The 22,509-nt window shown below is 37.6% G+C and overlaps 1 protein-coding gene and 1 non-coding gene across 2 annotated transcripts in view; one reads left to right on the top strand and one right to left on the bottom strand.

Moving 5' to 3' along the window:
• Window positions 1–22,509, top strand: part of MOXD1 (monooxygenase DBH like 1) — an 87,987-nt gene that overhangs the window by 6,301 nt on the left and 59,177 nt on the right. Inside the window, exons 2-4 of the mRNA XM_043457404.1 lie at window positions 19,807–19,953; window positions 21,669–21,836; window positions 22,014–22,097. Of these exons, the coding sequence (XP_043313339.1) occupies window positions 19,807–19,953; window positions 21,669–21,836; window positions 22,014–22,097 (399 nt within the window). The remainder of the gene's footprint in view (window positions 1–19,806; window positions 19,954–21,668; window positions 21,837–22,013; window positions 22,098–22,509) is intronic.
• LOC122434244 lies at window positions 5,943–6,048 on the bottom strand. Its single transcript, XR_006267318.1, has one exon. It is a non-coding gene; the product is annotated as a U6 spliceosomal RNA (small nuclear RNA).

Below are 22,509 nucleotides of genomic sequence, written 5' to 3'. Positions count from 1 at the left end.
TTTTGTATTCAACTGATGTAGCCAAATATTATGATAAATCTTTAAGCAGTGTTTGGTTTTACAAGTTGAATATTGATATTTTGGGCACTTCCTTGTTGCTCTTCAGAGCTCAGAGTTCAGTTGATCCCCCTTAAATTTCCTAACTCTCCCACCTGAATTTTACAGTTAAGAAACTGGGCCTTACGGACCTATTCTGTGACCTGTTGGAAGCCATATAGATCAGTGGTCTGGATTCATTCCCTCTTGGTCCTGGTCTGGTGTTCTTTCTTCTGCAAGCAGCTGGTGACTTATATAAAAACATTCCGATTTTCTTCCTCAATAGTGAAAGAACATGTTAATAAAAAGCAGTTTTAAAAAGATTGGTAAAATAAAATCATAGTATTTCTCTTCCTATTTTTGTTGTACAAATGCCATAGATACATATTTCTGTAATGTGATTTTTCATTCATAGAGTTCTTAATACATGCCATACATTATAGTCCCTCAAGTATGTTATCTCGTGTAATTCTCACAATAGCCCTATGAGGTCAATATCTTATTTCTCCCATTTTGTAAACGTATAAATGTGAGGCTCCAGGCCATACAGCATGGGGATCATTTGTGAGTTTCACATGACTGTTTTAGTAAAGTACTCACTGATAATGTTGGAATGTTCATTCATTCATTCAACCAATATTGATTAAAGGTTTATTGAACAGTTCTAGATCCTGGGGACATAGCATTGACCGAGAGGAAATCAGTGGTCTCATGGAGCTCCCATTTTGATGGGGGGTAAACAAATAAGCAAGAAAAATATCAAAAAGTGATAAGTATGTGCAGAGGTTTAAAATTGGGTGATGTGATAAGGGGCAGTGGTGTGGCTATTTCAGATTGGGAGGCTTACACTTAAAACATGAAGGAAAACAAGTGTCCAAAGTTTTAAATGTTGTCTTTCAAGATTAACCATAGCATTTACCATTCAAAGTATTATATACTATGAGGAAGATTATCTGGCATGGGCTTCAAAGGACTCGGTAGACATTGGCTATTGGAGTCTGCCTGCGTGGAAGAAATATAATTAAAGTGTCTGAACCACTTGAGCTCTCTTTTCTGTTTCTGTAGCCTTGTTACACACTTGTTTAGTAAGCTCAGCTAGAGTCTTTCAGGCTTTGATCTAGAGAATCAGTGATTTTATAGGAGTTTCTTTCTTAATACTAGGTGTGAATGCTTTTCTCGTATACTCTGCGTTCCTTCTCGTCTTCAATAAGGTGAGAGAGCTAAAGGACTTGGAGAAGCAAGATCAACAAAACTGCATGAGTCTGGGGAAGATTTCCATCTTTCAGGCAATTTGTAGACTAAAGCTTGAGAACCTCAGTTTCTTAGATACAACTAAATTGCTACTATTTTTTTTTTCTCCCTAAAACTTCATGCCCAGAAGCCCATTCATATAGGAAAACTCATGGTAGGTGAAACCATGTAGAAGCAAGGCCTCCTGGTATTTTGGACCTCCAGATCCCTTCAGACAGAGCCAAGATGGCAATGGCAAATTGCTCTCCACTGGTGAGCAGGCAGTGCTAATAGAGGACTGAGAACTGGGAAGATACTTCCCACATCCGAAATTTCCAAATTTGCACATTGGAATCACCTGGACATCTTTTAAAAATTTTAGCATCCAGTCATCCCCTCTCCCTCCTTCACACCATTAAATCACAGTCTTTAGAGGTCTACACAGGCCTTAATGTATTTTAAAGTTTCTTAACTGATTCTGTGCAGTCAAGTTCAGGAACTACTGACCTTGTGTGATCAGGCTCTTTGATCAGAATCAGGTAACTCCCATGTGGTCTGCCTACAGAAGCTTGGAAGATTCCAGACTCTGGGCATGGAGATACATAGCAGGATTCCCAACAAAGCAATTCAGAGTGACTGATGTTTGAAGCAAGGGTTAGCATGTGCTTGGATAGAGATTATTTTGTAAAGTAGAAAAGCCAAGTGGGCTTTTCTAGAATTGAAACACTTCTGAGATGTTTAACAAATGTGTTGATTAAAGTATTTTCTCATACTTTACATGCTGAAATGAGAACAGCAATGGAAGAACTGTGGGTAGCGGTCTATTTTGAAATACTCTGAGCCAGAAATCTCCCTCCTCCTCATACCTCCCTACCATTCCTACACACCTTTTGTCAGTTGGTACTAGCTGCTATATTTCTAAGCAACAGAAATATCTGCCCACACAAAGCCTAAAATTGGTAAGTTATATATGGTCACAGGGCATCAAAGGAATATTAATAAATGAAAGTCTCAGCCTGTATGTAAGCCAAGAGATGTGTTCTGCTCTCAAATCTTTTATTAGAATGAACAGTAAAAAAATGACTCCTTTTGTATTTGGAAAAATTCTGAAGTGTATTTGTAGTCAGTGTAAAGTATAAATAGACACTCTTTCCCTTCCCACTTTCATTTCCCAAGATTACTAATAAGCAGTGAAATGCCCTAAAGCTATAGTTGCATCAGGGAGAAGGAGGAAAAGGAGTTTGCGTAGTAGATAATTAGTGTTTCATTGGGGCGTGGATGGAACATCTACAAGCTGATGAGTGTCTCATCTTCCTGATGAAACAGAAGAGAGTCCATTTGCCTGGTGGGTCCTGAAGGAATACCTGCTGAATAACTGCTGAGCAGTTAAGAGCAGGAAGTCCTGCTATGAGTCCCAACACTGCTTGCTGCTTATTCCTTGTGTGGCCCTAGGCCAACTCTTTAACCTTGCTCAAGCGACAGTTCCCCTTATGAAGAAGGAAATTATATCTACCGATGGCATTTTTGTGAGGACTCAATGAAATAGGCAGTTAAACCTCTTATTAGGGTAACAAGGTATTGTTAGAATGAGTCCATCACTTAGTGAAATATCACAATTGTCAGATGATTGTGTGCATGTGTGTATGTTCAGTCACTCAGTCACGTCTGACTCATTGCAACACCATGGACTGTAGTCCGCCAGGCTCCTCTGTCTTTGGGATTTCTCAAGCAAGAATAGTGGAGTGGGTTGCCATTTCCTGCTCCAGGAATTCTTCCCGACCCACGGATTGAACCTATGTCTCCTGCATTGATGGGTGAATTCTTTACCACTGTGCCACCTGGGAAGCCCTTATCAGATGATTAGAAAAAGAAAGTAGAAAGTGAAGTCGCTCAGTCATGTCCGACTCTTTGTGACCCCATGGTCTACCAGGCTCCTCTGTCCATGGGATTTTCCAGGCAAGTGTACTGTAAGGGGTTGCCATTTCCTTGGAGACAAATGTCCCAGATTTTCAGCCTGGAGAAAAAATATCTACTAAGGGAAGAGTTAGGGGAGGTTGAGAGTCATTTGTAAAAACTCAAGGACAAACTTTAAGCAACAGATTTGTGAATGCTTTGCCCGAAGCAAGTGGTTTGTGACTAGATGTCAACGAGCTTTCAATAAACACAAATTGTACTGACAAGACTGCATTTTCTTTGGCATTTGATTTGCTGGACCTGTAGTTTGGCTAATAAATAAATGTTGTGTCAGAATGATACTAAGGTAATTGTCAGGTTTCATATGATGTCACTGTAGAAGATGGACTAATAAAATTGAATTAGTTATTGTAAATATTTAAACATCCATACCCAAGACATGTTGGTAACAGACTGCCTACATTAGGCTACAGAATAAGGACTCAAAAGATAGCGATATATTAAAAGAAAGAAAGAAAATTAAAAGTTAAAAATTCAGTGAGAATACACATAAACACTCAATGTTTAATTCTGTATGTACAAAGTGTGTAAAATTGGTCTTAATTGGAATTCATATTAGGTCTAAGTTGAACACATGAATGCAATATTAGTCTATAAATAATACATTGAAATCAAGGGAAGTAATACTGACATTGTAGTCTATACTAGGCTAATCATTCCAGAAGATACCTTCTAGAATAACTTTTTAAAAGATGCATGAGTGACCTGGATTGTTCTAAAGGAGAATTATAAAGATGATTGAAATCTCTGGAAATTGGGCTACTGAGGCAATGGGAAACATCTGGCAATGTTTGGAGAAAGAACAGTTAGAAAAGACATGATCTTTGCCTTGAAATAGTGGACAGCCTTCCTCAAGAAAGATGGATTAGATGCTGCCTATTAGGCCCCAGAGGAAGAAAAAAGACCCAATTAGTATACTTTAAAGATAGAATCTTTCAGATTAGTATAAGAAATACATTTCTACCATCAGAGTTATTAAAATTAAATGAGTTGCAGTATTCCCCTGGCTGTCCAATGGTTAAGACTCCACACTTCCAATGCAGGGAGCACAGGTTCAATTCCTGGGAGGGGAACTAAGATCCCTTATGGAACAGCATGGTGAAACCAAAAAATAAGCTAAAATAAAATTAAATGAGTTGCCTTGTGAGGTTGATATTGAGCATTGTGATCCTCTCCTAAAAACGTTTTTTTAAAGAAATCTTCCTTTGGTGGTGATTATGATTGGGTGTCATATCTTTTTGCCTTTTCATACTGTTCATGGGGTTGTTGAAGAATTGATACTTCTGAACTGTGTGCTGGAGAAGACTCTTGAGATTCCCTTGGACAACAAGGAGATCAAACCAGTCAATCCTAAAGGAAATCAACCCTGAATATTCGTTGGAAGGACTGATGCTGAAGCTGAAACTCTAATACTTTGGCCGCCTGATTCATTGGAAAGGACCCTGATGCTGGGAAAGATGGAAGGCAAAGGAAGAGGGCAGTAGAGGATGAGATGGTTGGATGGCATCACCAACTCAGTGGATGTGAATTTGAGCAAACTCAGGGAGATGGTGAAGGACAGGGAAGCCTAGCGTGCTGCAGTCCGTGGGGCCCCAGTGTCAGACACAACTTGGCAACTGAATACCACCACACGTGGGTTAGGTATGCTTCAGGCTGCCTTCCAACTTGAGTGTGATGCTGGAAACAACTTCACTCCACAGTCATACCTTCAGATTATTCAAGAAATTAATAGAAGAGAAAACATTATCAACTATGAAACTATGTGGGTTTTTTTGCCACTTTAGTTTTTTAATGGAAGGATAATTGCTTTACAGAATTTTGTGGTTTTCTGTCGTACATTAGCAAGAATCAGCCATAGGTACACCCATGTCCCCTCCCTCCTGAACCTCCCTCCCATCCGCCTCCCCATCCCATCCTTCTAGATCGTCACAGAGTCCTTGTTTGAATTCCCTGAACCATATATACATACATACATAGCCAAATTCCCCTTGGCTATCTATTTTACATATGGTAATGTAAATTTGCATGTTACTGTCTCCACACATCTCACCCTTTCCCTCCTCCCCCCTCCCACTCCATGACCATAGGTCTGTTCTCTATGTCTGTTTCTTCATTGCCCCCCTGAGAATAAATTCATCAGTACCATCTTTCTAGATTCCATATATAGGTGTCAGTATATGATATTTATATTTCTCTTTCTGACCTACTTCACTTTGTATAATAGACTCTAGGTTCGTCTACCTCATTAGAACTGACTCAAATGTGTTCCTTTTCATGGCTGAGAAGTATTCCATTGTATATATGTACCATAGCTTCTTTATCCATTCATCTGTTGATGGATATCTAGGTTGCTTCTGTGTTCTAACTATTGTAAATAGTGCTGCAGCGAACACTGGGGTACATGTGTCTTTTTCAGTTTTGGTTTCCTCAAGGTATATGCCTAGGAGTGGGATTGCTGGGTCATATGGTGGTTTTATTCCTAGTTTTTTAAGGAATCTCCATACTGTCTTGCATAGTGGCTGTATCAATTTACATTCCCACCAGCAATGCAAGAGGTTTCCCTTTTCTCCAACGCTCTCCAGAATTTATTGTTTGTAGACTTTTTGATGTTGGCCATTCTGACTGGTGTGAGGTGGTATCTCATTGTGGTTTTGATTTGCATTTCTCGAATAATGAGCGATGTTGAGCATCTTTTCATGTGTAAAAATACGGAACGCTTCATGAATTTGCTTGTCATCCTTGTGCCGGGGCATGCTAATCTTCTCTGTATTGTTCCAATTTTAGTGTATGTGCTGCTGAAGTGAGCATGTCTATGTTGTTTTTTAACCTGCTTCAAGAAGTTCTCCTGTCTCTGTGAATAGGTGTGCAGTGAATCTTTACAATTATTGTGAGAGAATTTCATTTCTTTCCCTACTATATATTTCAGTATATTTGAATTATATTAGTGAATATATGTTAATCCTATATAGTGAATATATATTCGTTCTGAAACCTAAAAAATGAAGAAAAAGGAGAAAGAGAATGTTTTATGACTTGTAAATACTCAAAAGAATTTGGAGGACTTTAGGAGCCTTTATATTCAATGCTGACTATAAAATCAGTAAATTTCTGAAACTTGGTTGATGCATTATTTTGTTCTATAAACAGTCTATATGTACTCTACCTCTAGACTTTCTCACCTGGGTGTCTAGATAGCATCTTAAACCTGCTTCTTCCCCAGCCTTTCCCATCTCAGTAAATGGCATCTCCTGGTAGCTTCTGTCAAAAATTAGGGGTCATCCCTTTTTCTTCTCCTTCCTTCATCCCACATATAAAACCTGTCTTCAGGTCTATTGGTGCTTCCTGCAAAATAAATGTAAAACCTGCCTACCTCCCTTCGGTTTTATCACCATCACTCAAGCTTGAACCCCTGGGACCACTGCTTGATTCCTGGCTTCTGACCATGGCTCTTCTTTCTTCTCTTCATTTTTACACGGCAGCCTCAGTAACACACACACATGCTCTCTCTCTCACACACACACACATTTGCACACTAGGCACATATATGCATATTTTCACATCAATCAAAATATGGCACTTACTGCTTAAGGCTCAAATGACTGCATAAGGTCAGTATTAAATTTGAGCTCCCTATATTGATTTGTAAAGCCTCGTAACATTTGGGGCACTAGCTGATCCCTGCTGACCTCATTTTTCTGTTTAGGGCACTAGAGTTCAGTCAAACTGGCGTTTATTTGCTTCACCAAACTGGGTAAACCTTGCCCCTGCCTCTTCCCCTTCTAGATCCTTTCCAACAGTGCTATCTCTTCCCAGACCTACTTCCTCCAGACTTTTCATTGGCCGCCTCCTAAATGTAGTTTATTTCTCAAAATAAGTCTCATTGTCTCAGTGGTGACTTTTCTGATGCCTCAACTCCAGGCTTTCCAATCCATCTCTAGAATCTCTGTTTTATTTTCCTATAAGCCCTTATTGTCAAAATATTCTTAGTTATTTATTATTTAAGTTCAAAAATTGTTCATTCTGCAACTACACTATCAGTTTGATGATGATAGGGACTTTGTCTTATAGTCTATGCTGTACAGTCGTGTGCTCTCATCCCTACCACAGGGACTGAAGAATATCAACCATGCAATAAAATATGTGTTGGAAAAAAGGAGAAGAAGGAAGGGAGGGAGGGAGGAAGGAGGGAAGACAGAAAAGAAGGAGGCTTCTCTTCAAAATTTATTCCCGGCATAAAGTGGTCACTGGAGAAGGAAATGGCAACCCACTCCAGTATTCTTGTCTAGAAAATCCCATGGATGGAGGAGCTGCTGGTCAGCTACAGTCCAGGGGGCCGCAAAGAGTCTGACACAACTGTGCAAGTTCACAAACTGGTCATAGAGAGTTAAGAGAAACCATGTAAAAAAAATTTTTTTAAAGTTAAGGTGATGAAATAGGGTGAAAGTAAAAATATGTCAATGGTAAAATCTGAAATTCTTTTTTTCGTTGAAGTCTATTCTTAGAGATCGAGTCAAAGTTTTAACTTTACACTTTATCTGATAATTCTATAATGATAGCAAAGTATTAAATTTCTTTCCATGAAAGCTAAAATGAGATGATTGGCTGTGGGAGAAAAATCAGGATGTGTATTTTCAGAAGGCAGCTCTTAAAGAGCAACCAAATTGCTCAGGTGGCCCCTCCCTGGAACTTAAGTTTACAGGGCTCCTGTTTTGGTATTCTAGCAGCTACTTAACAGATCTCTTCTCAAAACTAGAGAGTTTCAGTTTTATCTGAAGTGGTTCCTAGAAGGCAGTCTCCTTCTGTTTTGCCATTCCTCTCAAATTTCCAAGATTAGCAAAGAAATAACTTATTAAAATCAGCTTATATTGAAATCTGAAGATTATATTTATATGGTTTGTTTATAGGGTTTTATGGTTTTTTAGGATCAAAGATTCCCTTGAACAAAATATCTATTATTATACTATCAGTATTATTAAAGCACCATAACACTTATTACAGAAATGGATATTACAAACAGAAATGTTTGAAGTAACAAGGCTTTTGTGATTTAGAAAAAGAAGAAAAACTGCAAGCACCTGTTGAAGAAAATGATGACAGATGGTCACATTTTTCTCAAGGTTCCCCGTGCAGCTGTGCTTACGTTCAGTCCCCCAGGCTGAACTGGGGTTTATTCATATCTTTTATGACACCCGTGAGAGTTTTCACTTCATCCTGTTTAACACAGCCCCAGTCAAAGCTCTTTGCTGTTAAAGAGATTTTATTCAAGAGAGAAAAGACTGACAATGAGTGAGGACCAATTTCACATCTGTGTAATCATGTTTTTTAATGAGTTTGTAGCCATCCTGTGGATTATCAAGGCTAGCATTTTGGGTATGTTATCTTAGTTTGAAGGTGGCAGTCATTACTCTGGCTGTCATGTGAAATGATAATGCCAACTTTTGTTGTTGTTGGCTTAGCTTTACTATTACCACACAGCATTTTGAAATCTCAGTAATATGCTTCATTTATTTCAGAGCATAACCTGTTCATAAGGAAAAATACCCCATGAGAATATGTTTCAGGAGTAAGATTTTTATGACACAACTGCAGATTTATTTTATTGCCAAAGTCTAATTATCAAAGCAGATTTTCAAGGGTAAAGCTAATATTTTATGTTTAAAAAATATAAACAAGGTTAATATATGATTCATATAATAATCTGATAAAAACAAAAATTAAAGCCTCAATGATAATTCATATTGAAACTTAACTTTATGCAGATATTTGAGTTCAAATATGATTGAAATCCACATAAAATCATTTATCTAGGAAAATATTACTTTCACATTTCACTTTACAGAACATTAGAAATGAAGAAGTAGAAAGAATGATTTTTGCATAACAGTTTTTATATATTACATAATTAAAACATCTACATATTTTTATTCTTTTTTTCATATTTTTATTCTTAAATGCTTACAAAATCTCTATAGAATCATGATTCTCTGAATCGTCCTCAACCCTCCTGCCCTCATAAAGTCAATTTTTAATGATTAATCAGAGCCTACTTTTATTTATCAGTATTTTATGTTATATTCATAATTTATAAGTATATATGATACATATATCATACAATGAGACTTTTACAATGGCTGTGATTTTTATAATCAGACCATGACCATGCGAGTGCACTGTGATCAATATTCCTGCTTTTACATTAAAAGCCCTGGAATATCGAGCACTATAGCGAGATGGCTAAGGAATGGCCTTCACCGTGGATGCACAGTGAAGCTACGTCTGGCCCCATTTGCTAAATTGGATGAGGAGTGAGAGGGAGGAGAGCCATTTGTTTCTAATCCTAAAAGTGAAAATCAGATAGTACAAATGATCTGGAAAATTTCCTTAAATACCCCGTAAGTGCTATACTATCTGGTTTTGTGAAGATAAATCTCTAGGTCATGTTATCAGTATTCAAATTCTCATTTGAATGTTTTTCGATGTTGTACTGTCATTCCCCATTTTTTCCCCTAGAAGATGATAGTAACAAAGTAAGTATTCCATTTAATTACCCGCTTGAAAACATGTATCCCTTTGTTAAACTGTCAGGAAATGCTTGAACTCACTAAATACACTTTTTTTTTTTTTGGTTTAGCCAATTCGAAGGATCCATTCTCAAGATTGTTCTCTTAGTGACTCGCTTTCTTTTCCTCCTTCCTTCCTTTTTTCCTCTCTCTCTTCTCTCCTTTCTCCCTGCTAGAATAATTAAAGGATAAGAAATTTGAGACCCAGATTTTTTTTGCCCTTTTGTCTCCTCTTGACTCACTTAATTGTGCTTTTAAAGTTTGCCAGTATGCCATTCTTTTATTGTATAATATTGACATCATTGAGCCTGTGTTTAATTATAGTTCATATAGTTCTTTGTATAGGCTGAAGGAAGAAGGTAGCCACTACTGGGGAATATTTTGCTCCTGCTAAATCAGATTATTCCTATACCACAAAGATATGAATATTGGAGGCTCATTGGTTCTTTTAGTTTCAAAATTACCCCCTCATTTAGGTTTATCAAAAGGAAAGGCAGGATGTTACTTTCAAAATTGCACATAATGTGTTTAATGACTCCCCAATATGCAAGTCACTCCATTAGGCTCTGAGGACATAAATTAACATTAGAAAATATGCTAAAATAGGAGTTCTCTTTCTCAAATCTGTTTTTTTTTTTTTTTTCTTTAAAATAGGTAGGGAATACCCCCTAGTGTAAGGATCTCAGTGAACCGTTGTGTGCATAAACTCTTTTTCTGAATGTCGATGTCAGTTTCATAAGATTCATGTCTGTTTAAGGGCTAGAAGGTCGTAACAGCCTTCCCAGATGTGTCTGCATCACAGGTTATGCAGACCCAAACTCATTCTAGTATATGGTTAAATGCATTCCACATCAGGTCTTAAACATATGTAAATATAATTAAGAACAAGTGGGAAAATAATCTATTGCTCCCCTTCTTTTGTTTCATTCACAATATAAACAACTTTTTTAAAGGTGTAAATTTATAACTGGATTAGCAAAATTAGGTGTCTATTTCTAGGCAATTACCACTGGTTAGAAATACCAAGGGAATATTTCATGCAAAGATGGGCACAATAAAGGACAGAAATTGTATAGACCTAACAGAAGCAGAAGATATCAAGAAGAGGTGGCAAGAATACACAGAAGAATTATACAAAAGAGATTATAATGACACAGATAACCACGATGGTGTGATCACTTACCTAGAGCCAGACATCCTGGAATGTGAAATCAAGTGAGCCTTAGAAAGCATCACTAAAAAAAATCTAGTGGAAGTGATGAAATTCCAGCTGAGCTATTTCAAATCATAAAAGATGATGCCATCAAAGTGCTGTACTCAGTATGCCAGCAAATTTGGAAAACTCAACAGTCACCACAGGTTTAAAAAAGGTCAGTTTTCATTCCAATCCCAAAGAAAGGCAATGCCAAAGAGTGTTCAAACTGCTGCACAACTGCACTCATTTCACATGCTAGCAAAGTAACGCTCAAAATCCTTCAAGCTAAGTTTCAATAGTATGTGAACTGAGAATTTCCAGATGTTCAAGCTGGATTTCGAAAAGACAGAGGAACCAGAGATCTAATTGCCAACATCCACTGTATCATAGAAAGAGCAAGAGAATTCCAGAAAAATATCTAGTGGGTCATTGACTAAGATAAAGCCTTTGGCTGTGTGGATCACAACTGGAAAATTCTTCAAGAGATGGGAATACCAGACCACCTTACCTGCCTCCTGAGAAACCTGAATGCAGGCCAAGAAGCAACAGTTAGAACTGGACCTAGATCTATGGGCTGGTTCAAAATTGGGAAAGGAGTATGTCAAGGCTGTATATTGTCACCCTGCTCATTTAACTTACATGCAGAGTACAACATGCGAAATGGCAGGTTGGATGAAGCAGAAGCTGGAATCAAGATTGCCAGGAGAAATATCAATAACCTCATATAGGCAGATGACACCACCCTTATGACAGAAAGCAAAGAGGAACTAAAGAGCCTCAGTGAGCATGAAAGAGGAGAGTGAAAAACTGGTTTAAATTCAACATTCAAAAAATGAAGATCATGGCATCTGGTCCCATCACTTCATGGCAAATAGATGGGAAAACAATGGAAACAGTGACAGACTTTATTTTCTTGGCCTCCAAAATCACTGCAGATGGTGACTGTGGCCATGAAATTAAAAGACACCTGCTCCTTGAAAGAAAAGCTATGACAAACCTAGACACCATATTAAGCAGAGACATTACTTTGCCAACAAAGGTCCAAAAAGCTATGGTTTTTCCAGTAGTCATGTATGGATGTGAGAGTTGAACCATAAAGAAGACTGAGTGCCGATGAATTGATGCTTTTGAACTGTGGTGTTGGAGAAGACTCGAGAGTCCCTTGGACTGCAAGGAGATCAAACCAGTCAATCCTAAAGGAAATTAGTCCTGAATATTCATTGGAATGACCAATGCTGAAACCGAAGCTCCAATACTTTGGCCACCTAAAGCAAAGAGCGTACTCATTAGAAAAGACCCTGATGCTGGGAAAGATTGAAGACAGGAGGAGAAGGGGACAACAGAGGATGAGATGGTTGGATGGCATCACCAACTCAATGGACATGAGTTTTAGCAAGCTCCAGGAGTTGGTGAAGGACAGGGAAGTCTGGCGTCCTGCAGTCCATGGGCTTGCAAAGAGTCAGACATGAGTGAGTAACTGAACAACAGCAAGCACAGTGGTTGAGAAGATAATGCTGTGCCTAGAGTATATTGCATGCTCCACAGGGATGGAAATAGAGGAATAAGGATTTGGAGAGGGAATGATCACTTCCAGTTGGAATGATCGGAGAAAACTTTGTAGAAGAGATAGAATCATGAGTCTTGGAGAAAGGAAGCTTTTCAATGGAGTTGCTTCAGTGGGTGGAAGTAGTGGTGGATACATAGTGGGGTGAAGACAGTGGGGGAGACAAGAAGAATATGAGCAAAAGCAAAAGGCTGGGCAAAGGCAGAAAAGTGGGTGTGGGTGTGCTCAGTCACTCAGTCTTGTCCGAGTCTTTGTGACCCTGTGGACTGTAGCTTGCCAGTTTCCTCTATCCATGGGTTTTCCAGGAGGATGCTAGAATGGGATTCCATTTCCTACTCCAGGCAATCTCCCTGACCATGGGATCCAATCCAAGACTCCTGCATTGGCAGGCAGATTCTTCACCACTGAGCCACCAAGATTTGAAGGGAATAATAAATAGATAATAGAGATTATGTGGTGAAATTAATGATAAACACCCTGGAAAACCAGGCTAAACTTTAGAGAAATATGAATCCAAATTATAGAACTTGGTACTCTATACTGTTGAATAAAATGTAATGGCACATTGAGTGTGATTTTCAAGGAAGACCTTGACAACAATATGGAGTGATAGAATCTGAACTTACAAGTTGAATGGAGCAGACGTAAAGGTGGGTTATTTTTGAAAATGAGGAATTGATAGGACCAGGGATTATCTGTGGAGTTGTGAGTAATAAAGGAAGAAGTTAATAATACTGATTTTTTAATTTGGCTGGCTGGTAGAATGATAGTATAAGTAAATAAAAATCCTTACAGATAAAAGGTGAGTACAATTTTCATCTTACATTTGAAATGAAAGTAAAGAATTCCAAGTAACGGTATCCAATGGACTTTTGGATATGTGATGCTAAATAAGGGTGATGATTAGAAACTCTTGGAGTAGATGATATTCCCAAAGGCTGAAATATGAAAACAGAGTAGTGTAATGTCAAGGACAGAACTTTGATGACTTAGTTAGGGAATGGGAATAATAGAGACAAACTGTCAGAGGTGGACAACCAACGATGGGCCCTTCTGAAAGTGAGGAGGTGGACATCCTTGCCTCATCCCAGGGCTTTCTTGTTCCCATATACTTAGTGCGGAAGAATTCAGTCTTTCATCATTAAGTGTGATGTTATTCTTAAGTTTGTATGCATGCATGTTAAGTCACTTCAGTCTTGTCTGACTCTTTGCGACCTTGTGACCTGTAGCCCTCGGGGTCCACTGTCCATGAGATTCTCCAGGCAGGAGTACAGAAGTGGGTTGCCCTGCTTTCCTCCAGGGGATCTTTCTGACCCAGGGATCAAACCCACCTGTCTTATGTCTCCTGTTGGTAAGTGGGTTCTTTAACACTAGCACCACCTGTGACGCCCTGAGGTTTTATAGACTCCTCCCTTGTGGCTCAGCTGGTAAAGAATCTGCCTGCAATGCAGGAGACCCCAGTTCGGTTCCTGCATCAGGAAGATCTGGAGAAGGGAAGGGCTACCCACATCAGTATTCTTGGGCTTCCCTGGTGGCTCAGCTGGGAAAGAATCTGCCTGCAATGCAGGAGACCTGGGTTCAATCCCTGGGTTGGGAAGATCCCCTGAAGAAGGGAAAGGCTACCCACTCCAGAATCTGGCCTGGAGAAGTCCATGGGGCCAAAAAGGATTGGACACGACTGAGTAACTTTCACTTTTACTTATAAGGTTAAGGAAGTACCTTCTATTTCTAGTTTACTGAGAGATTTTACCATGGAATAATGTTTGAAATGGATCATTGCATGGTTTTTCTTTTTTTAGACTTTGATATAATGAGTTGCATTGATAATTTTCTAATATTGAACCAACTCTGAATGGCCATAATACAGTATCCTTTTTAAAAAAAAAATCACTGTGTTCTACTTGCTGTTATATATTTTTAAGAAAACTTGCACCTGGGCCTGTGAGAGATCATGATCTTTTTTTTTTATATAATGTCTTTGATTTTGGCATCAGGGTAAGGCTAGCATCAAAAAGTGAGTTAGGAAGTATTCCCTCCTCTTTTCTCTTCTGGAAGAGTTTTTGAAAGATTGCTATTACCTCTTCCTAAAATATTTGGAGACATTCCCAGTAAAGTACATTTTGGCTTAGAATTTTCCTTGAAGTAAAGTTTTTACCCCTAGGTTAGACTATAGGCCATTGAGTATCATTGTTTTTTTTTTAAACATTTTAATATATTTGTTTTTAGTTGAAGGATGATAGCTTTGTAATATTGCATTGGTTTCTGCCATACATCGACATGAATCAGCCACAGGTATGCCTATGTCCCCTCCCTCCCACCTCCCACCTCCCACCCCATCCCACCCCTCTAGGTTGTAACAGGGACTTGGTCTGAGCTCCCTGGGTCACAGCGAATGTCCACTGGCTGTTGCTTTTACATAAGGCAGTGCATATGTTTCCATGCTGCTCTCCTCATCGTCCCCCCCTGCTCTTCCCCACAAGTCTGTTCTCTGTGTCTTCACTGCTGCCCTACAATTAGGTTCATCAGTACCATCTGTCTAGATTCCACATGTATGCATTAGTACATGATATTTGTTTTTCTCTTTCTGATTTACTTCACTCTGTGTAATAAGCTCTAGGTTCATCCACCTCATTAGAACTGACTCAAATGTATTTCTTTTTATGGCTGAGTAATGTTGCATTCTCTGTAGGTACCACAGCTTCTTTATCCATTCATCTGTCAATGGACATCTAGGTTGCTTCCATGTCCTGGGTATTGTAAATAGTCCTGCAGTGAACACTGGGGCACACGTGTCTCTTTCAGTTATTGTTTTCTCAGGGTATCCTGAATAGTGGGGTTCTTGGACCATACGGTAGTCTTTTCCTAGTTTTTTAAAGAATCTCCATATTGTCCTCCGTAGTGGTTATATCAATTTACATTCCCACCAATAGGGCAAGAGAATTCCCTTTTCTCCACCCTCTTCAGCATTTATTGTTTGTAGAGTTTTGATGATGGCCATTCTGACTGTGTGAGGTGATACCTCATTGTAGTTTTCATTTGTGTTGCTCTAATAATGAGCAACACTGAGCATCTTTTCATGTTGATTAGCCATCGTCTTTCGTGAAATATCTGTTTAGGTCTTCTGCCCTCTTTGTGATTGTGTTGTTTGTTTCCCTGGTATTGAGTTGCAGGAGCTGTTTGTATATTTTGGGAATTAATCCTTTGTCAGATGTTGCATTTGCTATTATTTCCTCCCATTCTGAGGGTTGTCTTTTCACCTTGTGTAGTTTCCTTTGCTGTGCGAAAGCGTTTAAGTTTAATGAGTTCCCACTTGTTTATTTTTGTTTTTATTTCCATTACTCTAGGAGGTGGATCACAGAGGATCTTGCTGTGATTTATGTCCTAGTGTGTTCTGCCTCTGTTTTCCTCTAAGAGTTTTATAGTTTCTGGTCATTAAGAGTATCTTTTATTGAATTTGTCTGTTTCTTACCTAAATTATTAAAGCTTTTTCCATCAAGGTGTATATAAAATTATTAACCTTTTGGTATCTGTAGGATCTATTGTAATATTTCTGTTTCATTTCAGTTACTTTTTGCTTTCTGTTTGTCCCATCTCCTCTTTGTTTTTTATTTCTGTTTTCCTGCTTTGGGATTGATTTTTATGATGCCATTAAATGATATAATATTTAGAATAGACAGAAGGCAAGATGTGAGCTCACATGTATATCATAATTTAAATTCTCTCAGTGAAGGGAAAAGTCTGATCAAAAACTGAGGGTGGGAAAATGCTAGCATCTTATATAGAGAGAGTTTAGAATATTTGTTCTAGGAGATCTCCCAGGAATAGTAAGAGATTAGCTTGTGGGTTTTCAAGCATTAGTAAGGACCCAGCTAAGTAAATGTGTCCTGATAACACTATTTGGGTAGTTAAGGTGTACTATGATCAAATCTGAAGACATGTCTCCAAACAGACCCAAAAAGTTGAAAAATGGGAAAAAAAATTGTAATGGAATTACAGTGGTGATTAGGATATTTCACATTCAACCTTGTATAAAGAAAGCTGAGCGCCGAAGAATTGATGCTTTTGAACTGTGGTGTTGGAGAAGGCTCTTGAGAGTCCCTTGGACTGCAAGGAGATCCAACCAGTCCATCCTAAAGGAGATCAGTCCTGAATATTCATTGGAAGAACTGATGCTGAAGCTGAAAGTCCAATACTTTGGCCACCTGATGTGAAGAACCGACTCATTGGAAAAGACCCTGATGCTGGGAAAGATTGAAGGCAGAACGAGAAGGGGACACCAGAGGATGAGATGGTTTGATGGCATCACCAACGCGATGGACATGAATTTGAGTAAGCTCCGGGAGTTGGTGATGGACAGGGAGGCCTGGCGTGCTGCAGTCCATGGGGTCGCAGAGAGTCGGACACGACTGAACGACTGAACTGACTGAACTGAATGAACTGAACATTTCAACCTTAGTTTTATTCAAACCCATTTATGTTTCCCCTTGGTGAGGTTGAAGACACCAACTTCTTTTGGACAAGCGCACTTTTCCGGAAGTGCAGAACTTTGACATCGTTGACAGCCGTCTTTTCTGAATATTGAACCCTCAGTGTTTCCCACAGTGCAGATGAGCTTGAGGGACTTTCAGTGAGACCTGAGTGAACTTTCTCCCCTTTCCTCATAGTTAGTTCTCCTTCACTTTTCGCTTCTCTTCTTTTCACAGCTCTTTCTCATAGTTAAGTTATCTGAAAAGCCAGAAAAAGGTGGAATAACTGAAAACAATTGGTTTTGGTGAGTGGAAATAAAACAAATGGAAAATTGGCAAGCCAGCTGGATATTTTGTGGGACTAAGGCTTTGGAAACATATTTGCAAAACTCGGATAATTATTCTACTCTTTGAACTGATTGCATTTTGTATTGTATTCTGTTTGTTTGCAAAAACCGTGATTGCTTGAATCATGTAATGTAATGTGAGCTTGGTGTAAAGACAGAGTTAGTTTATCTAAATCCCTCGTCCACAGGCATTGTTATTTCATTTATATACTGAAAATCTATGTGATCAAAAGTGGGAAAAGCACAGTTATCATTGGAATATTTCATTTGAATTGCTTTCACAATTACAACTGGTTCTCAGAATACATTTTTGGACAGACCCTGACTTTAGCAGTAGAAAAAATAACATTTTTTTTAAGTAACATTTTGTATGAAAAAATACTTGATGCATATAGTTCTGTAGACAGAAGGATGTAAACTAACCCATCCTTTTCCAGCAGTGGCTACTATGGTGTAGAACAGTGAAGAAGGAGGCTCAGATCAGACTGCCTAAGTTTCAATACCAGCTTTACCACTTACCGGCTGTATGAATCTGGCCTAGATACTAACTTCTTTATGCTTCAGTGAAATAGGAAAATCATTTTGTCTCATAGCCTTGATATGAAGATTAAGTGAGCTAAAATATGCTTAAACTGGTGCATAGAATGTACTCAATGTGCTGTAATTGTTACCAGAGTGAAGTTAGGTTCTATGCATCACCAATAATGTGAGATTTGAACAATGTCAAGATGTGGTACCCTGAATGTCATACACTAGAATGTATGTACACTAGATAGCTACCTTAGATAAGTGCTAGGAATAAAAACACCAAATGCCATCCATTTGAGAATGACCGTTTCTTGTTTTTTTTTTTTTTTTTCCACTCTTAAACGTTTAAGTGTATAATTACCAAGAACAAGGACATTCTCTTACATAACCATGATAATTGATGTTAGGTCATTTAACATTGTTATAATACTATTATCCGTGTCCTAGAGCATGACAATTATAGACAACTTAAAGTTTTTCTCTTGTACAACTGTATTTTCTCTGTCAAGCATGCAATCATTTCTTCAAATGTAATTTTAGTGTTAGTAAAACTGATTATAATTTTATTTCAGCATGTATATTCTAAATCAATCCTTTGTGACTTATCAGAAATACATACCATTATATGCTGAAAAACCAGTATAATTATGGCAAATATTATGTCTTCTATAAGTAATAAAAATGAACAACATCATTTTTATAACTCTCAACATAGAAAGCTAATTGTTAAAAGCACAGAGAATATTTTGGGGAAAAACTACTCTAATTGAAAAAGAGGGAAGAAGATTGGCATTGAGTGAGCTCTAACTATGGTTGGCAGTTTTTTCCCTTATATACTATTTCATGTATTTATCTTTCAAAATTCATACAATAAGTATGTATTATCTCAGTTTTATTTTATTCCCCTTTTTAAAAGATTTTATTAGATGTGGACCATTTTTAAAGTCTTTGTTGAATTTGTTACAATATTGCTTCTGTTTTATGTTTTGTTTTTATTTGGTCACGAGGCACGCGGGGTCTCAGTTCCTCCTCCAGGGTCGAGCCCATACCCCTTGCCCTGGAAGGTGAAATCTTAACCACTGGACCATCAAGGAAGTCCCTATCTCGATTTTATTAACGTTAAAACAAAAGTTCAGAGTTTGATTTCAATAATTCGTCGACATTTTTGGAGTAGAACTGGGGGGTCAGATCCTAGTTATCTGATTCAAAGCTTATGCCCTTTCCATTGCATCTGTGTGCTTCTAAGAAGCGATCTTACACCACTGAACTAGTTTAGCGTGAGAATTATAGCTGAACCACCAAAACAAAACATCCCTAGTTTTTCAGTGTCTTGTAATTCAACTAGAGTCATTTCTTTCCATATTTTCTCACTGCATTTCATTTTAATAAATGTATGCCATTAAAGCTCATACTAAAAAAAACCCGATAACCTTAACATGAATCTCCTTGCTTTTAGAAGTGCAGAAGGTAAGCACCATAAGGTGTAATAGTGGAAAAAGTCCTGACACCGGGCCTGGTCCTGGTTTTGCCATGAACTAGTTAGTCATTTCACTTTGGAGCAAGTCATTTCCCTGTGTTGAAGTTCTTTTCATCTGTGGAGGAGGAAAAAGTACTCGGTGATTACTCATTCCATCTCTTTCAATACTCTCTATTATAAATCCACACTGCCTTTTCCTGAAGGGCCAGAAGTTCAAATATGGATTAGTTTCCTAGGGAACTGTCCCTAGGGAGAATACTCCAGCCCGTTGGAAATTCCCAGGACTTAAAAAAAATGACTGTAAATACAGGATTTTGTAATAAGCAAACCAGAATTATTTTTCAACGTTACATGTATATACTCTTAATCTAAATTCTTTTCACCCTGAATTTAGAACAGCTGGATTTTCCTTTTTCATATTTTCCACAGGATTATTTTACAAATGCAAACAGAGAACTGAGAAAAGATGCTCAGCAAGATTACCACCTAGAATATGCCATGGAAAATAGTACACACACAGTAATTGAATTTGCCAGAGAACTGCATACCTGTGACGTAAATGACAAGAGTATAACGGTAAGAAGTCTATCAGTAAATGCATGCATGAACAGATTGTACGTTTACAATCGGGAAATACTTTGCAGAATAAAAAAGAAAAATATTTAAAAATAACCCTTAGCAACAAAGTCACATAGTCTTTTGGGAATATTTTTGAATTCTTCTTAGAAGCCACAAGGGGGGGAAAACCACCTATGACTATAAACTTCAATAAAGGCAGTTTTTGTGTGAATCTAAAATTTTGAAGAGCTGCTTAAAGTATGTGTGATTTTATCTATAAAAGATTGTAGCTTCTTTATACAGTTTGAAAATAAGCGATTGGTAAAGGTTGGAAGAAATCATATTACATAAGAGAGAATTATGATACTGAATACTAGGCTGTAATTCATCTGAATTGTTACTGATTCACTTTTGTAAATTTCTGAAGTCAAGATGAATAGTAGACTGATGAAAATTGCCTGTCAACATGTTATACAAGATTTGTTATTGTCAGGCATCATGCAGAAATTAACTTCTTTGTGCATATGCAAATTAAATATTTAGAGGATCTATAATTCATGTGGTACTTTGAAACTTTCCATGAATTTCTTAAACCAATTTCATTTTGTATAGGCCAACAAAATTACCTTTTTTTTTTTTTTTTTGTAATTCAAAGCTTTAAAAATGGAAATGTAAAAATCTGAGGCAGTTTTGATTAATATTCTGCATAAAGAGTAAAAGAGGGAGAAAAATGTGTACAAAGACATGGACCACTTTTATGTAATATACAGTGCTCTTCTACTTTAATTATAATAATAATTATAGTCATTTGACTTATTAAGAAATAATGTAACTTTTTAAATGAATAGCTTTTGTTTTGTTATTTATTTTCAATGTTCTTATTATAAAGATCTGACAAAGGCATCGTTGTGTGTGGGGGGACTGAACTATTTTTTTATATCCCAGCACACCCTCCCCATTACCCCACCGCCCTTTGGGCAACCAGTTTCGCCTGACAGTACTTTCCCCAGTTGGAATGCCCCAGCCCCTTGAACATTCCCAGAGTTCATTCAATGATTACAGCTAGATTCTACGATAATAAACAACCCAGAATCAGAAGTTCCTCTTGCATTTCCACTTTCGCTAAATTCATACATATGACTGGGCTAGAATCTAGGAAAAATCCATTGTAAAAATTAAAATCCTGACCTGGGAAGTCATTTGAACTTTCATTATATTTATTTGTTTTCTCTAAAATGTCCCATAGCCTTGAAACAGGTTTTAATTATCCTAAACTCCTGCTACTTAACGAGAGTATTGGCCTGGTAACTACTAGTTTGTTTTCAGTAGTTTGGAGCTTTTGCATATGACAATGATTTGCTATTGCTATCAGCATGAAAGGATTACTAATAAGTCACTTGTCCTTTATTCTATTGGGTTGGCCACAAAGTTCACCTGGGTTTTTCTGTTAACATCTTACTCTAAACCCAAACAAACTTTTTGACCAACCCAATGTTTTGGAACATATTATCTTGCATGGGAGAGATGATTTCTTTCAAAAAGGAACTCATCTATTTGGATTTTTAAGGCTTAATCAAAGTTACACAATTATGTGAGAGACTATATTGAGACTCTGAATGTCATTCTCTTGTCTTTGCTTCTGTATCCTGCTTTAAGTAGTATTCATTAAACTCAATTCAGTGGTAAGGAAAGTGGTATCATGAGACATAACCCTCCCCATTTCTGTTCACCAGGAGAGCACCGTAAGGGTGATCTGGGCCTACCACCATGAAGATGTGGGAGAAGCAGGTCCCAAGTACCATGAATCAAATCGTGGTACCAAGAGTCTGCGGTTATTGAATCCTGAAAAAACCAATGTGTTGTCTACAGCCATACCATACTTTGATTTGGTCAATCAGGACGTAAGTTTTTTTGTTTTGTTTTCAGGTTTTTATGACTCTAGGGATGGGTTTATTGAAACCATATAATAGTTTTTGTGTGTGTTTTTTTTTTAACTTAAATTATTGTTTTTAATAGAATGTCAAGACAATATGACTTTTGTCCCCTTCTCCTTTTTATTTATTTATTTTTTAAGACAGGTTCCCATCCCAAACAAAGGTACAACATACTGGTGCCAAATGTTTAAGATTCCTATGCTCCAGGAGAAGCATCATGTCATAAAGGTATGTGATTCACTCACAAGCTAAACTTAATTTGTATGCATGGAGGAGAAATTGTTGTTCTTAAAATGAAAATAATAAATTTATAGAAATGGTTTTCAGTTATTCAAAAGTTACCTAGAGAACAAGCAATCGGCTTATCTGAATCACCCACTGTCCTAAAAGTCACTGAATTTAGCAAGAAACTTGGGTTGTAGCTAGTATTTTATGTTTTGTCTCCTAATTTTATATGCTTAAAGGTTAAAGTTTTGGGATGCATTTGTACACCTCTGGTTATTTCTTAGGTAACAGTTCAACAATTAGAATTTTTGGAATTGCAATTTAAAATAATATATTTGTATATCAATAAATTATATCCAGGAAGTTTACATTTCTCACAAATATTGTTTGATAGTATCTGCTTCATTGAAAATAC

The sequence above is a fragment of the Cervus canadensis genome, chromosome 33 (genome assembly GCF_019320065.1).
Source record: "Cervus canadensis isolate Bull #8, Minnesota chromosome 33, ASM1932006v1, whole genome shotgun sequence".
Classification (NCBI taxonomy): Eukaryota; Metazoa; Chordata; class Mammalia; order Artiodactyla; family Cervidae; genus Cervus; species Cervus canadensis.
Note: the sequence above shows the minus strand (reverse complement) of the source record. Positions and strands in the feature narration are given on the sequence as shown.